The sequence below is a fragment of the Arachis ipaensis genome, chromosome B10, assembly GCF_059453495.1.
Source record: "Arachis ipaensis isolate K30076 ecotype BB chromosome B10, ASM5945349v1, whole genome shotgun sequence".
Classification (NCBI taxonomy): domain Eukaryota; kingdom Viridiplantae; phylum Streptophyta; class Magnoliopsida; order Fabales; family Fabaceae; genus Arachis; species Arachis ipaensis.
The window spans coordinates 74,395,512-74,411,369 of NC_142435.1; the positions used below are offsets into that span (position 1 = coordinate 74,395,512).

The following is a 15,858-nucleotide window of genomic DNA, read 5'->3' on the forward strand; positions in this document are numbered from 1 at the left end:
TTTGATTTACTGTTTTATGCTACTTGAACTTGAAACCACTCAATTTAGCTTGTCTAACTAGCCTAATCACTCAACTATTGTTGCTTAGTCCATTAATCCTCGTGGGATTGACACTTACTCACTTCAGTTATTACTTGATACGACTTGGTGCACTGGTCAATTAGTTTCTGGTATTTGAAAATCCGTATCACCAGCCTATTCAGCGGTTCTAAAATAGTTTTATGTCTAGTGGTTTTTCGGGTAGAGTCAAACCGTAAAAAAGGCCAGTTCGCTGTCGGACCGATCCAACTGTCCTGTTCGGTCTGATTTTCAAAATCATGTTTAAAACAATCATTCCAAATATTAAGAAAAAGTTGAGATGGCCGAGTTGGTCTAAGGCACCAGATTAAGGTTCTGGTCCAAAAAGGCGTGGGTTCAAATCCCACTCTCAACATATTTTGATTCAATTCTTGAATCACCAAACCATATGGAATTAGAATATGTTTATTTTGATATGATAATTAGAACTAGAGACCCAAACTTTATGAATTTTCATGAACAATCATGTTCTTTTCATAAAAGAACAAACTAACTACTAATACAATTAACTAGTATAATTTCTCAATAATTATAATATCACCCAGACTAATTTCTATATTAACAAATTGGACCTTAAATAAAATAAAAATTCTAAAATTTTCCCACTTGGTCTAAGATTTGTTACATATAATCTGTAATTACATACTATGCTTAAACAATTAAGACAAATTACACGAATCATAGCGGTAGGTCGTCATTAATTGAGTATTACTTTCCATGTAATTGGATAAATATTTTATGTGGTATTTCTATATGAATAAGCTCAATGCGTATTCTAGATCCTTTACTAATGTTATTTGTCTTTCTCAATCATATATGCACATATATACTAACCAGATGAGAAAAAAATAATGTAACACCCTACCATACAAAGTCTTATGCTATAGTCCTAAATCAAAGGTGGTTAGGCATTACGTAATGCCTAAACGCAAAATACATACATAATAATTGAAAGATAGAAATATAGCTAGGAGCCTGTGAAGAAAGATAACAGAACAGAAATTGTATCGCACTTGAAACATCAAAGGTATACAGAATCGAAAGAAATATATATAAGATTCAAAAGGAGATACATAGCAAGTACTAGTCTCGACCTACGAAGACAAGGCCGGCTAGAAAGTATAATAGATCCCAGAAGTACACAAAATATAGCATGTTTCTCCAAAATCAAATCAACCTCTAAGAAGGATATGCAAAAACATATGCAAAAGTGGAGAATATAGCTACACTAGGTACAAAATACAAATCCAAAATAGAGCCTTCGCTTCCAAGAGAAACGAACACACTCAACGAGGTGCATCACGTCCTGTATCTTAAAAATAGAAAATTCTCAAAACGGCTGAGAACCAAAAGGTTCACAGTAGGGTAATAATTCCGAATAAAGATTATATAAAAAGATATGAATCTGCTAGGTGATCCTAAACTCCCAAATGCACCAGGTTCAAGCCTAAGGCCCTTTCTAAACAAAATAGAGTAAACAGAGCTAAAATCCCAACTATATAGCGATTTTAAGTCTTCAACTATTCTGAATACAGGTCAACACCTTTCTCAATATTGTTTGAGTATGCTCATTGTATTTGGATTGCCTATGTGTTATTTTTGATCAACTACTATTTGCCCTACTTGATATAATTACCTTTGTTTGTGTATGAATCTCTCTACTTGTGTTTGTTAGTACTGCTAAACAATTATTGAACACTGAATTACTGAATTTGAACCATTATGATAATGAGAAAGATGTTGACCTGTATTAAGAATAATTGAATATTTAAAACTACTGTACAGCTGGAATTTAGCTCTGTTGACCCTATTTGGTTTAGAAATGACCCTAGGCTTAAACATAGTGCATTTAATAGTTTAAGATCACCTAGTGGATTCATATCTTTTTACATAATCTTTATTCAGAATCATTACCCTACTGAGAAACTTTTGGTTCCCACCCGTTTTGGAAATTTTCTATTTTTCAGATACAGGACCTGATGCACCTCGTTGAGCGTACTGGTTTCTCTTGGAAGCGAAGACTCTATTTTGGATTTGCATTTTGTATCTAGTGTAGTTATATTCTCCACTTTTGCATATGTCTTTGTATATCCCTCTTAGAGGTTGATTTTGGAGAAACAAGCTATATTTTGTGTACTTTTAGGATGTATTATACTTTTTAGCCGGTTTTGTCTTTGCAGGTCGAGACTATTACTTGCTATGGATCTCCTTTTGAATCTTATATATATTTCTTTCCATTCTCTATACCTTTAATGTTTCGAGTGCGATGTAATATCTGTTCTGTTATCTTTCTTCACATGCTACTAGCTATATTTCTATCTTTCAATTTTATATGTATGTATTTTGCATTTAGGCATCGTAATGCCTCACCACCTTTGATTTACGACTATAGCGTAAGACTTTGTGTGGTAGGGTATTACAAATAATATAAGAATTTCATATCCAAATATGTCATATGATACAACATAAGTCATTTAAGCAATGTTACAGAAACATAAACCCATTCTGGTAACATGATACTTAAACAATCCTGGTGGCATGCCTTTTATAAAATGATCAAGTATCATCTGTTTAGCACTAATATGCTCTATCTACACCTTGTTAGACCTAACTCGACCTTTAATGGCTAAGTAACTAATTGTTCATACCCTGGGTCGAGCCAGGCAATCCGGGTTGCATGAAGACAAAAACGACTAACCTCTTATAAGGTGGGCTCGTCACCAACCTCTTCCTCAAAAAGCTCGGCCAAATCGCTATAAGGGCCTAAGCAGGCCCAAAGCAGAAGATCACCGCCCATCTGAAGGCGGCTGGCCAAAGATAAAGTGGACTCACCCTCAAAGAGATAAGATAAGATAACTAACTTATCTCAGGGGAGGTCACTCCACACTACTATAAATACACTGGAGCACCCAAGTATAACTCACTCTCTGATTCTACACAAAAACCTACCTAAAGCCCGTGCTAACTTAAGCATCGGAGTCTCTTGCAGGTATCCCCATGCTCCGGTGACTAAGGATCAGCAGTATCTCAAGATTCAGCAAGTAAGACCCAACAGCTACGATCACACTCAAAGATTCACTACAACAAATTTGGGCTGAGGCAACCCTTTAAAAACGTTGCCTATAATAAGGAAAAGTGTTACCTTTGATAAAAGGCAACACTTTTCAACAAAAAGCAATGCTTTTTGGGGGGTTGGCTATACGGTCGTTACCTTTGGTCTAAGGCAACGTTTTTGTGTATTAAAGGGAACCCTTTTTACGGCAACCTTCAAAAAACGTTGCCTTTTATGAAAATAAAGTAACTCTGCAAAAAGGTTGCCTTAGAGCACCCAAACACAACGCTTGAGATGAGACGTTATGGCAACACTTTTTACGAGTTGTATTTTCTAATACATAATGCAACACTTGTCCAGAGTTTTTTAAGTTGCCTTTTCATATACCTAAAGCAACACTTGTGCAAGTTTTTTTTTCTAGTTGTTTTTTCATATACCTAAAGCAACCCTTGGCCAGATTTTTTTAAGTTGCCTTTTTCATATACCTAAAACAACACTTGTCTAGGTTTTTTTAAATTGCCTTTTTATAGACCTAATGCAACAGTTATGTAAGTTTATTTGCAGTTGTCTTTTTTTAATACCTAAAAAAAAATACCTTATTGAGTTTCTCTTAGGTTTTCTTTTTTAATATCTAAAATAATATATTTTTTACCTTTAACTTTGTTATATTTATATGACATTTGAAGGATATATAACACCCATATTTGAATAAGCTAATAATATATATTGCATATATATAGAAAGGTTTTCCAAGTGCCAATTAACATACTTGCTAAGTTACCAAGTCAAATAAATAATAAACATAAGTAAGAAAAATACATGTTTCTCTGATGATGAACTTAAACAAAAAAGACTTGGTGATTCACCATTGTGCCAAGAATTGCCTTTATATCTTCAGAAAACTTCATCCAACAATAAGAAAGCTGCAGTCAAATTTAAATGAAAAAAAAATTATAGTCAAAACATTAGCTATACAATAACATGTATACTTAAGTGTTACAACAATTTAGCACACATATATCTAATAATGATTTGGAATATGAGTTGATGGAGGAGAATGTCGAGGAACTAAATTTGGATCTTGTGCACTATTTGCAGATGATTCCTTAGATCGCAAGAGAGAAAGCGCTTCATCAACATTCATACCAGGAGAAGTTTGTTGCAGCATAAGTTTCATAATATCTTCCAATCCTTGCAGTCGTTGCTTATGGTCGTCTAATTCAGTTTTTAAAGCTATTACCTTCTCTTCACTTTGTTTTTTGATTTCATTTATTTCTTTATTTTTCTTAAGAGAAGCTTTTGTAACAGTTCTTCCAAAATATCGAACTCTTCCTAGATTCTCTTTACCAAAACTTTTTGAAATGCATTAGTAGGAGTTTCTCCAGCTTCTTGGAGATCATCAAGTTTATCCTATATGCACAAACATATGATATCTCTATTTTTAGTGATAAAAATTCAATGAATGAATCCAACAACCTATTCATAACTAATAATGGCAGCAATCCATAACAGCCAGAAAACAGCCATAAAATAGCAGTGCATGATAGCCATAAAATAGGCATAAAATAGCCATAGAACAGCAATTAAATCAGTCATAAAGCAGCCATGAAACAGCCATAAAATAGCAACCATAACAGCCATAAAATAGTCATAAAATAGCAGTCAATGATAGCCATAAAATTGGCATAAAATAGCCATAGAACAATAATTAAATCAGTCATAAAGTAGCCATGAAATAGCCATAAAATAGCAACCATGATAGCCATAAAATAGGCATAAAATAGCAGTCCATGATAGCTATAAAACAGGCATAAAATAGCCATAGAATAGCAATTAAATCAGCCATTGTACAACCATAAAATAGCCATAAAACAGCAACCATGACAGCCATAAAATATCCATAAAGTAGATACTAAAACAACAACCATGATATCCATAAAATAGCCATAAAATAGTAATTAAAATAACAATCCATGACAGCCATAAAATAGCCATAAAATAGCTGCCATAAAAGCCATAAAATAGGCATAACATAGCCATAAAACAAAAACTAAATCAGCCACAGAACGGCCATGAAACAGCCATAAAACAGCCACAACGTAGATACTATAACAACAATCACGTTAGCCATAAAACAGCAAAGAAAATAGCATCCATGATAGCCATAAAATAGCATCTAAAACAAGAAAATTATAGAGTAACTTACAATAACAGCCTGTGTTTCTACATCAAGTGTTTTTCCTTTTAGTCCATTCCGAGTTGCAACAAACATTTCAGCTTGATTTGGTTCCTCTTTGTTCTCTTTTTTCTCACGCTACAGACCAAGATAGCAATTACAAAGTTATAACATACTAAAATTAGGGGGAAATAACGAGTATAGAATTTTAACTCAAACTTGACCTTACCAAATCAACACGCACTCTTGCAAAATTGATTGGTCCCATTTTATGCCTCCATTGTTGCTTCTTGCGATTTTCAGAATTTATAGCACACATGGCCTATGTTTAAAATAAACAATGATGAAAAAAATATAAAAAAAATGAAAGAATTATACTTGATCATATCAAATAATAATAATTGAAATCCTCTAGCTCACTTTAACAGTTGGAATACTCCAATATGCAATTAGTTTTCGAAATTGTATTTCTGGAATTTCCAAAGGACGATTCACCAACATATCCTCAATATTTCCAGAATATGGTTCAAAATGCTTCTTCTTGATTCTTGTTTTGTAACGCTTCCATGCTCCTTGAACACCAGTCATCACCCATAGCTTTGAAGATTTTGGAAGAATGAACTTTGACTACAAACATATCAATTTCATCATATCATATGAATAAAAATATTATTAACATATGGCATAAAATAAAGATAAATGGAGCTTACATTAATATACTTCCAAATGCGCTTCTTGATATGCTTAGGCACAATTTTCCAATTACTGTACATCAAGGTTCTGAAAACCAGACCGGACCGGCCGGTTCGACCGGTTTAACCGTGAACTGGCAATACAAGCGGTCCGGTCCTCCTTCAATAACCGCTTGTGAGAGAACCGCTGGGAAACTGGTGAACCGGCCAAAAACTAGCCGGTTGAGCCGGACCGGTGACCGGTCGATTCCTTTAAATGACGCGTTTTTAATTGTTTTAAAGTTTAACAGTGAAACCCGATTACCCAACGTCCCAACCCGACCTAGTCGTGAAACACCCCCCCCTTCTTCCCCCGACCCCATTCATTCATCTTAGTCTCAGTGAACCCTAGCACTCTGAAGTCTGAAGCATTCCCAGCCCAGTAGCCCTCCATCCGTCGTCGCCGCGGTTCTCAGGTCGTCAGCGCCACCACCGTCGCCTGGTCCTCAGCACCAGCAGCCCTCCATCGTCGCCTGGTTCCCAGCCCAGTAACCCTCTATCATCTTTGCTGGCCTCTCGAACCAGGTGAGTGACTCATCGGTCTTCATCGTCCCCGGTAGCTGTCGTCTCCCCAGTAGCCGTCGTCTCCCTAGTCGCCGTCCGTGCTTCCATCGAAGGTTAGTGTCTCTGTCTGTTTTGTTCGTGTCTCTGTCTTCTCTCCCCAGAACCTCTGTTTGTTGATTTTTAATGTGAAATTGTGAAATTGATAATTTTTGCTGATTTTGTGCTGCTGTTCTTTCTTTGATTTTTGAAATTTTGGTTAAAGTTTTCTTGCTGCTGCTAAAAATGAAAATGAAATCATTATTGGAAATTTTGTTTAGGGATTAGGGATTACTTGTTGCTGTTTGTAATGTTTGTTGAAATTTCAGGTTTAGTGTGATTAGAGATTACTTGTTGCTGTTGAAATTTCAGGTTTAGTGTGATTAGGGATTACTTGTTGCTGTTTGGTACTTGCTGCTGCTGTTTTAGTGTTTTTTAACTTTTGAATCACTTGTTTTTGAATTTTTGTTGATAGATTTATCAATTTTAGTATTTAGGGTGATTATTTGTTGCTGTATTTTAATTTTAGTTGCTGATTGTTCTTGATTTCTAGCTCTTTTTAGTATATTGTGCTGATTGTTCTTGATTTCTGGCTGTGTGAATGTTCTGATTTCTGGCTCTCTGAGTGTTGTTTTATTTTTGTTTTAAGGCCCTATTTTGTGCTCAGTTTTCATTTTGTAGGAAATTGTTTGAGGTATTAAGAATTAAGAAGGAAGATTATCCCAACAGCTACTCTATTGATTGATTCTAGTCCCCCACAAGCTTGAAGAGAGGAACCCTTCATCATTGGTTTGTTTATGGCATTGCATAATGCATATTATTGTAGTTTGTTTGTTTATTCATTGAACTTCCACAAAATCAGTTGTTTATGATTCCCTTTTGTCCAGAATAAACAATTCTTGAGTCCTTGCTTAGCTTTATGTCAGGTGGATTATGTGCTGTTAAGTTGTACAAGTATAAGATTTCTCCTTGAATATAGTATATGCAGTCTAATTCTGAATTGGTATGCTATAATTATACCACAAAGCTATACCAAAAGAACTGGATTGATAGGAAGATGTTATCAAAAGCTATAATTATATTTTAGATATATATTTAAAATTTATATATTATTTTATTCTAAAACGGTTTTTCTGGTTAGACCACGGTTGGACCGGTTGAACCAATAAACCAGTAAACTAGTGACTAAAACGGTTCGATGACCGGTATGGTTCTCCAAACCTTGGTGTACATCAAGGTAATAAATATATTGTTACTACTATTTAACCAACTTTATCTCTCGGTAAACTTATCCAATCCTTTTCTAAGTCTTGGGAAAACCCAATTAATAATATATTGTTACTACTATTTAACTAGGCAAGCAAATAATAATGTTCATGCATATTAAGTACATAAATCCATCAAGAAGGCACACAACAATATTATTATTAAAATTAAGAAACAATTATATTGCTTATCTAAAAGTAGACTAAATATCAAAAGACATTCAACATGAAAAAAAAACTGCACAAAGGTCATAACATACATATGACAACCTACAAGTATAAGCAAGATAAAAAACTTATGGAGTCATGGCTCAACAAATTGCAATCTTCAAGTTATAGAATGTCCACCAATGTTCATTAAACTCCTCTGAAGCAATCTTTCTCTATAGCAAAGTAAAGTATCAAATTTACATTATTCTTTATAAACAATTTAACTCAATCAAAGTGGCAAATAGAATAATCGATTGAAAAATAATAATTGATTCTATATGAACTTGTTAACTCAGCAAATTACGAAAATTAATAATTTTTTACTTTACATTAAAAATAAATTAATCACTTTAACTTTAAAAGTTATACACCTGAATTCTAATGCCTTTTAGGTGTGTATATTCTAAAGATATTAAATCTCTAACCATGTTTTTGTGAAGACATAAATTTCTAAGCAAAAGTAAGTACTTACAGGGCTTTGACCACCGAAAAAAGAGTGACATAAGTCGTTTTATTGACTAATAGAAGTACCCATGTGTTTCAACAAAAAAAACCTATGAGTATTTAATTTGTATTTTTTTTTTTTGAAAAACGAGTTTTAAAACCTGATTTTTTAACCAAAAATCCAAATTTAAAACCAGTTTTTGAAAATCCAGTTTTAAAACCAATTTTTCCAACCAAAAATCCAGTTTTAAAACTAGTTTTTAAAAATCCAATTACCAAACCAATTTTTTTAACAAAAAGTCCACTTTTAAAACCACTTTTAATACATGAGACACAGAGAAGTAGAGAAAGTGTTTTAAATCGGACACTATAAATGGTTCTAAAACACACTATAACTACAGTTAATTGCTGCCTCCATTACTTCACATACAAACACAAATACAAATGTGAAATACCAATCCATGTCATGATTAAAACCAAAACAAATGATGAACTGAATACATATGTTTTAGCATTTCTGTAGGGAGCAGTAGCTTAATTAACATGCATCTTAATTGCTTCTAATTAATATAGTCTCTATATAAACATCAAATGAAACAAACCCTGCATAGCTACAAATTAAAGAAGAATATTTTCTAAGAATAATTATCATCAGTAGTCCACAAAAAATCCAAATTTAAAACCAGTTTTCTAAAATCTAGTTTTAAAACCAATTTTCCAACCAAAAATCCAGTTTTAAAACTATGTTTTTAAAAATCCAATTACCAAACCATATTTTTTAACAAAAAATCCACTTTTAAAACCACTTTTAAGACATGAGACACAGAGAAGCAGAGAAAATGTTTCAAATCAAACACTATAAATGGTTCTAAAACACACTATAACTACAGTTAATTGCTGCCTCCATTACTTCACATACAAACACAAATACAAATGTGAAATACCAATCCATGTCATGATTAAAACCAAAACAAATGATAAACTGAATACATATGTTTTAGCATTTCTGCAGGGAGTAGTAGCTTAATTAGCATGCATCTTAATTGCTTCTAATTAATATAGTCTCTATATAAACATCAAAAGAAATAAACCTTGCATAGCTACAAATTAAAGAAGAATATTTTCTAAGAATAATTATAATCAGTAGTCCACAACAAAGAATTAAATTAGAACCCGAATTTCACTTTAATAATTAATAACTGATATTTTTTGTGACATGTAATTAAAAAGAAACAAGAATTAACAACATATAAAGATAGCAAAATCAATTGAATCCATTGGAACCATGCTTCTGCAGTTTTCTATCTATTAATTAAAATAACCATGCTTTTGCATCATATCTTTCATCAAATACAGCTTCTCCTAATTTGTGAGTACAAAGATCTAATCCATATTAGTTTTTTTTCAAATGGACACCACTACAGAGACACTAATTGGAATCGATTGAAAAATTGAATTAAACGCAAGAAAAAATAAAATAGGTAAAATAGAGAGCGCAAGAAGAAAACGAATTACTTGGTGAGCTACGACGGCAGAAGTGTTGATCGGAGAGAGTGATGATGTGAGTTGCCTGCTCTGGTGCCGATGCTAATTACGAAGAGGAGGAGGCAAGACAGGGGAAGAAGAGGAAGAACGAGAGGGGTTTCTCGAAGGTGACCGCGTACGTGGAGCCGAGACAGGAGGAGGAGAAGCCGTGGAGCAGCATCCGTGGAGACGATGACCGCAAAGGAGAGCACCGCGCCGACGACCTTGGAGGAGAGCACCGCAACGCGCCGACGCCTATGAAAGGGAGCACCGCGCCGTCGCCAATAGCACCGCGAATGAGACCGGAATTTGTACGCGAACGGGTCCTCCTGCTGCCGTTTGTGTCACCTTTTGTGTTGATTAGGGAAGTTAGGGCTTATGGTGGGTGCTGGGCATAGTGATGAACTTACTGAACTAAGCAATAGTAGAGAAATGATTTACGGAAAACTAAAGGTATTTATTTTTTTCTAAGTTATTATTTGATTGGAAAGTAATTATTGGGGGGAATGGATCTTTAAAATTTTTAGCTACGAATGATTTTAGGCAAAATTTTATAAAAGTTATTTATTTAATTTTTTTGATAACCTTTACAAAATGTTGTATTTTTATTTAAAAATGTTGTCTTAAATGTTTTATATTGTAATATTTTTTAAGTGTTGCTTTAGATATTAAAGACAACAACTTTTGTGGGTGACCAAAGAATTTGTTATCTTTGCCTTACTCAAAGGCAACTCTTAAAAAATGTTGTATTTTTCTATCTAAGGCAACTTTTATTAAATGTTGCTTCGAATAAGGGTTACCTTAGGCCAAAAATGTTGTAGTGTCATCCGAGATCGACCTTCAGTTTCAGGTAACCCTCAGAACATTGGCGCCATTGCCAAGAAACCTGGAAGTCATCCCACCGTCATGGCAGACAATCCTGACAATGATCATGATTCCGGTTTAGAAGAAAGAACGCCGCATAAGAACACGAATGCTGCATCCAAGGAAATACCTCAATCCAAGGGAGACAAGAAAACCCCAAACACAGAGATCTTAGATGCAATCCATGAACAACAGGATCGCGTTAAACAACTCGAACAGGAAGCTGAACGGCAGCGAGAGGCCAAGAGAGACCTCCAGAAAGAAACAAGATGGCGTCGAGAGCTGGAGGACAAGCTCTTAAATCTTGAAGCTGACCTCAAAACTAAGACCATCCGATCCAGCCGCGAAGATAGCCCCCACAAGGACCAAGACCCATTCACAAAGGAGATCATGAAAGCTAAAGTTCCAAAGGACTTCAAAGCCACCAACATGACCCTGTACGACAGTATGTCTGATCCAAGCCATCATCTCAGCAATTTCAGAAGTCAAATGTATCTTACGGATGCCTCAGATGCAATCCGTTGTAAAGCCTTCCCGACCACTTTAACCAAGACAGTAATAAAGTGGTTCGACAGCTTGCCGCCAAGATTAATAGTGAGCTTCGATGACCTCGCCAAGAAATTCTTAGCTAGATTCTCCATCGAGAAAGACAAAGCCAAGCATGCTTTAAGCCTGCTAGGGATTAAGTAAGGAGATCGGGAAAGCCTCTGCAACTACATGGAAAGATTCAACAAAGTATGTCTGGACATACAAAATCTTCCAACAGAAGCAGCCATCATAGGTCTCATCAATGGCCTACGAGAAGGACCCTTTAGTCACTCCATGTCCAAAAAGCATCCAACATCTCTCAACGAGGTTCAAGAACGGGCAGAAAAATACATTAATATGAAGGAGAACTCCCGACTAGGAGAAATCTCCAAGACTGGATTCTCCTACCTAACTCGGGACAAGGATAAAGAGTCCAGGAAGAAAGAAGACCAACCTACTGAGAAACCCAGGAAGTACCACAACTACACCCCTCTTCGGGTGTCTCTCGTGGACGTTTATTAGGAGATATGCAACACTGAGAAAATCCCACCACCTCGCCCGATTAAACACAAGAGAGAGGAGGAAGTCGGACAGAGTATTGTGAATACCACCGAATATACGGGCATTCTACCAACGAGTGCTACGACCTAAAGAATGTCATGGAAAAATTGGCACGAGAAGGGAGATTAGATCGGTTCTTAGTCAACAGAGCGGATGAACCAAAAAAGAGAAGAAGGGATGAAGAGGTCGGATGAGCTGAACGTCTCCCTCACACCCCTGAGAGACATGTTCACATGATAAATGGTGATTCGCAGGAGGAGGGATCTCTAATTCATCCTACAAAAGACACCCTAAAGAGGTGTGCCATGTCGAAAGAGGGGACAGGTCGGTCGACCTCCCCACTATCACCTTCACTCAAGAAGACGCTGCAGGCATCATCCTGGAGCATGATGACCCCGTGGTAGTTACCATAATACTTGCCAAAGCTAACCTCCACCGAACATTGGTAGACCAAGGAAGCTCTGTAGATATCCTATTCAAATCCGCCTTCGACAAGCTCGGTCTACAGGAAAAGGAACCCAGAGCATACCCTAATAGTCTATTCGGACTTGGGGATACCCCAATTCAACCACTTTGGTACATCTCGCTACACACTACCTTCGGAAAAGGAACACAATCTAGAATGCTAAGTATAGAGTACATTGTAGTCAATGTGAACTCCGCCTATAGTGCTCTCATAGGTCGGACAACGCTAAATCTGCTCGCCGCGGTGGTCTCCACTCCACACCTATGCATGAAGTTCCCAACTCCAGAAGGGATTATCACCATAAAGGGAGACCAAAAGCTCACGCAACACTGCTACAATGAAATTCTGAGCCTTAAAGATGATCCCTGATTCACTCGAAAACTGTCTCTCAACAATTTCCTACCGGCAAGTGCACCGGATTGTCGTCTAGTAAAAACTCACTGTAGAGTGAGGTCGAATCCCACAGGGATTGGTTGGTTGATCAATGTTAATTCGAGAATTACGCTAGTTGAGCGAAATCAAAATTCGATTGAGATTGCAAAATGTAAATTTGGCGGGAAACTTAAATTGTAAGAAATTAAATGACAAAAATTAAAGTGCGAGAAATTAAATGACAGAAGCTTAAATTGCATGAAATTAAATGGAAATGGGAATTAAGCATGAAATTACAGAGCAGAAAGTAAATAGAATGGGTAGATCAGAGATGGGGATTCATTAGGTTACAGGAGATATTGAATTCTCCAGATCAAATCATTTTTATCTCTTCCTCAATCAATGCATTCATTGACATTGCTTGGTAATCTTAGATGATTGGATCCCAATGTCTTGGCTCACCAATCTCTCTAAGCATGAACAATTGCCCAATGTCTTGATTTAATTGCTCATGGGAAGAGTTGAAGTTCGGTCACTGACTATACCACATAAATTCATAGATCAAAGTATTGGAAGGATTAAATGTCACAATATCCATCCAACCCCCATCCAATGTGAGAAAGCAATTCTAGCATGAATTCTTCATCCCGCTCTCAAGGATCCAAAGAATTCCAATTATGGATAGCTTCTCTGTCAAGACAACTATCCAATTGAATTAAGATCGAAAGCTTTCTAACAAAAATCAAGAGAAAAGAAAGAAGAAGAAGATGGAAACTACTATTGATCCATTGAATTACACTAGAGATCCCTAACCCAATAAAAGGGGTTTAGTTGTTCATAGCTCTCAAAATAGAAAATGAAATTGAAAGATACATTGCATAATTCAAAGATTTGCAGAAAAAAATTTGGCAGAATGTCAGTATCTCTCCCAGCTAAAAAGTAAAAAAAGTCTTCCTCTAACTTAAATTCTAAGCTATTTATACACTGTCTTTTCTTGATCTTCAATCTCTGAATTGGGCTTTTAGCCTTGATTGGATTGGGTTGAAGATGCTCCAATTGATTTTCCTTGCTGTTGAGAAGAGATCTGTTTGAATGGAAAATTTCTGCTGCTCACGTTGGAGTCAACGTTTGATGGCCAACGTTGACTCAAATGCGTCTCTGAAAAATTAGTTCTGCTTGCTGTCATTGGCGTTTGAATCAACGTTGGAGTGCCGACGTTCATCTACCCACGCGTACGCATGCTTTGCGCGTTTACTTCCATGGGGTCAAAATGCGCATCCACGCGTGCGTGTACGCTACGCGTGCGCGTGGAATCAAAATCCCAATTTTCAGTTTTTAAAAGCATATAGAAGAATGTTGGCCTCAGCATTGGATTGGCAACGTTCCCTCCAACGTTGACCTATCCACGCGTGCGCGTGATGCAAGCGTGCGCGTGGATTCTCAAAAATTCAACTTGCGGATATGCGCCATAGATGCGTGCGCGTCGTTGTTCGTTTTCAAATCCATCATTTTGAGATCAGAATCGCGCACGTTGGCCACCAACGTTTGAGGTAGCATTTGGGGTCCAACGTTACCCATCCACACGTACGCGTCAGCTACGCGTGTGCGTGGTTTGTCAGAATTTCCAATCCACGCGTGCGCGTACAGCACGCGTTCGCTTCGCTACAGATTTCCAAATTCTCCAGAAAGCTCATTTTATCACAACGTTGGGGGTAATGTTGGCTTGCCAATGTTCCCTCCAACGTGGGCACTAGCAGTTTATGCAGAATCTTGCTCTGCTTTCTTCCCAACGTTTGACGCAACGTTGGTGGTCCAACTTGGCCACCAACGTTGCTTCTTGTGCATCCTTTCCATGCTCCTTCGTCAACTTCCTCCCATGCTTTCCTTCACCTGTCATCCACCAATTCATGCATCAAAGCCTTGCTAAAGTCATGAGAATTCTCATCATTCTTAGCACACAAGTAATTATAGCACAATTCTCATGAAATTGCATCAAATTAACCATGATTGGATGAATTTAGGCATACATGAATTCCTAAACTAATTTCTTACTTATAACTCAAGAAAGTGCATAAAACCTATTAAAAACAAAGAAAAAGGCTAGTGAAACTAGCCTAAGATGCCCTGGCATTACAACACCAAACTTAAATCTTGCTTGTCCCTAAGCAAGTACTGAATTATTGAGAAGAAAGAATGAAACAGAGAGTGATGTTTATATCAGCAAGTCATTATTATTAGTTCATGGGGTTTTATGCAGAAAATATTGTAGCTCACTTCTTATTGATCCTTAGGAATAGAATGTCTCCTTTAAGCATCAACTAACATACTGCTATGACCTCTTATTATTCACTTACCCTTGGTAATTGCTTTTCTTTATTTTCTTCTTCTATGAACTGATTCTTTGATTCTAGCAGCTCAGTGTCATTTGTTATAGCAGCTTCTTAGCTTAGTTGTACTCAACACAGATTCACAATAGACACTTGGCTCACAATTCTTCTTAAGACATTGGTGCCCAGCACCTCTTTGGGTTAGTAAATGCCTTGTAACTAGGTTGCTCTTGATAATGGATTTTCAGTTGATAACCCCTAGTTAGTTAACCCAAGTTACCAAGTGTTAAAGCACTCCATATGTCCTAAGGTCCAAGCTATTGGTGTCTAGCCTTATTCTTTTCTTTCTTCTTATTTTGTTGCCACTTTTGGCTTTTCTTTTTCTTTCTTTTTACTTATTTTTCTTTCATCCAAGGACCTTTATTTTCTAATATTCATAGACAGCATCCTAGTTTACACTAAAAGGGAAACAATCCACCTTTTTATTCATTATTAGTGAGCTATTACACAATCAGACATACATACCACCACTTACTGTTATTTCACTTCTTGCCATAAGGAACTATTCCACTCTTGTTCAAAGTTTTCCTTTATTGAAAAAGAAAACACACAGGGAACAAAACAAGAATTTAATCAAGTGAAAGTGAAAACACACACGCCTAGGCTAGCACACTTATTGCAAAATTAAACACAATGGAATGCAAAATGACTTAACTAAAA

At 36.3% G+C, this 15,858-nt stretch overlaps 1 protein-coding gene and 1 non-coding gene across 2 annotated transcripts; one reads left to right on the forward strand and one right to left on the reverse strand.

Moving 5' to 3' along the window:
- Positions 1-352: 352 nt before the first annotated feature.
- TRNAL-AAG (transfer RNA leucine (anticodon AAG)) lies at positions 353-433 on the forward strand. The gene has a single exon. It is a non-coding gene; the product is annotated as a tRNA-Leu (tRNA).
- A 1,348-nt stretch (positions 434-1,781) lies between these two features.
- Positions 1,782-5,807, reverse strand: LOC148580441 (uncharacterized). The gene is made up of 6 exons (XM_088492209.1): positions 5,727-5,807; positions 5,536-5,628; positions 5,337-5,444; positions 4,478-4,540; positions 3,997-4,053; positions 1,782-1,823 (listed from the first exon to the last, which is right to left on the reverse strand). Exons 1-6 carry the CDS (start codon positions 5,805-5,807, stop codon positions 1,782-1,784), a joined length of 444 nt encoding a protein of 147 aa, XP_088348335.1.
- Between the last annotated feature and the right edge of the window lie 10,051 nt (positions 5,808-15,858).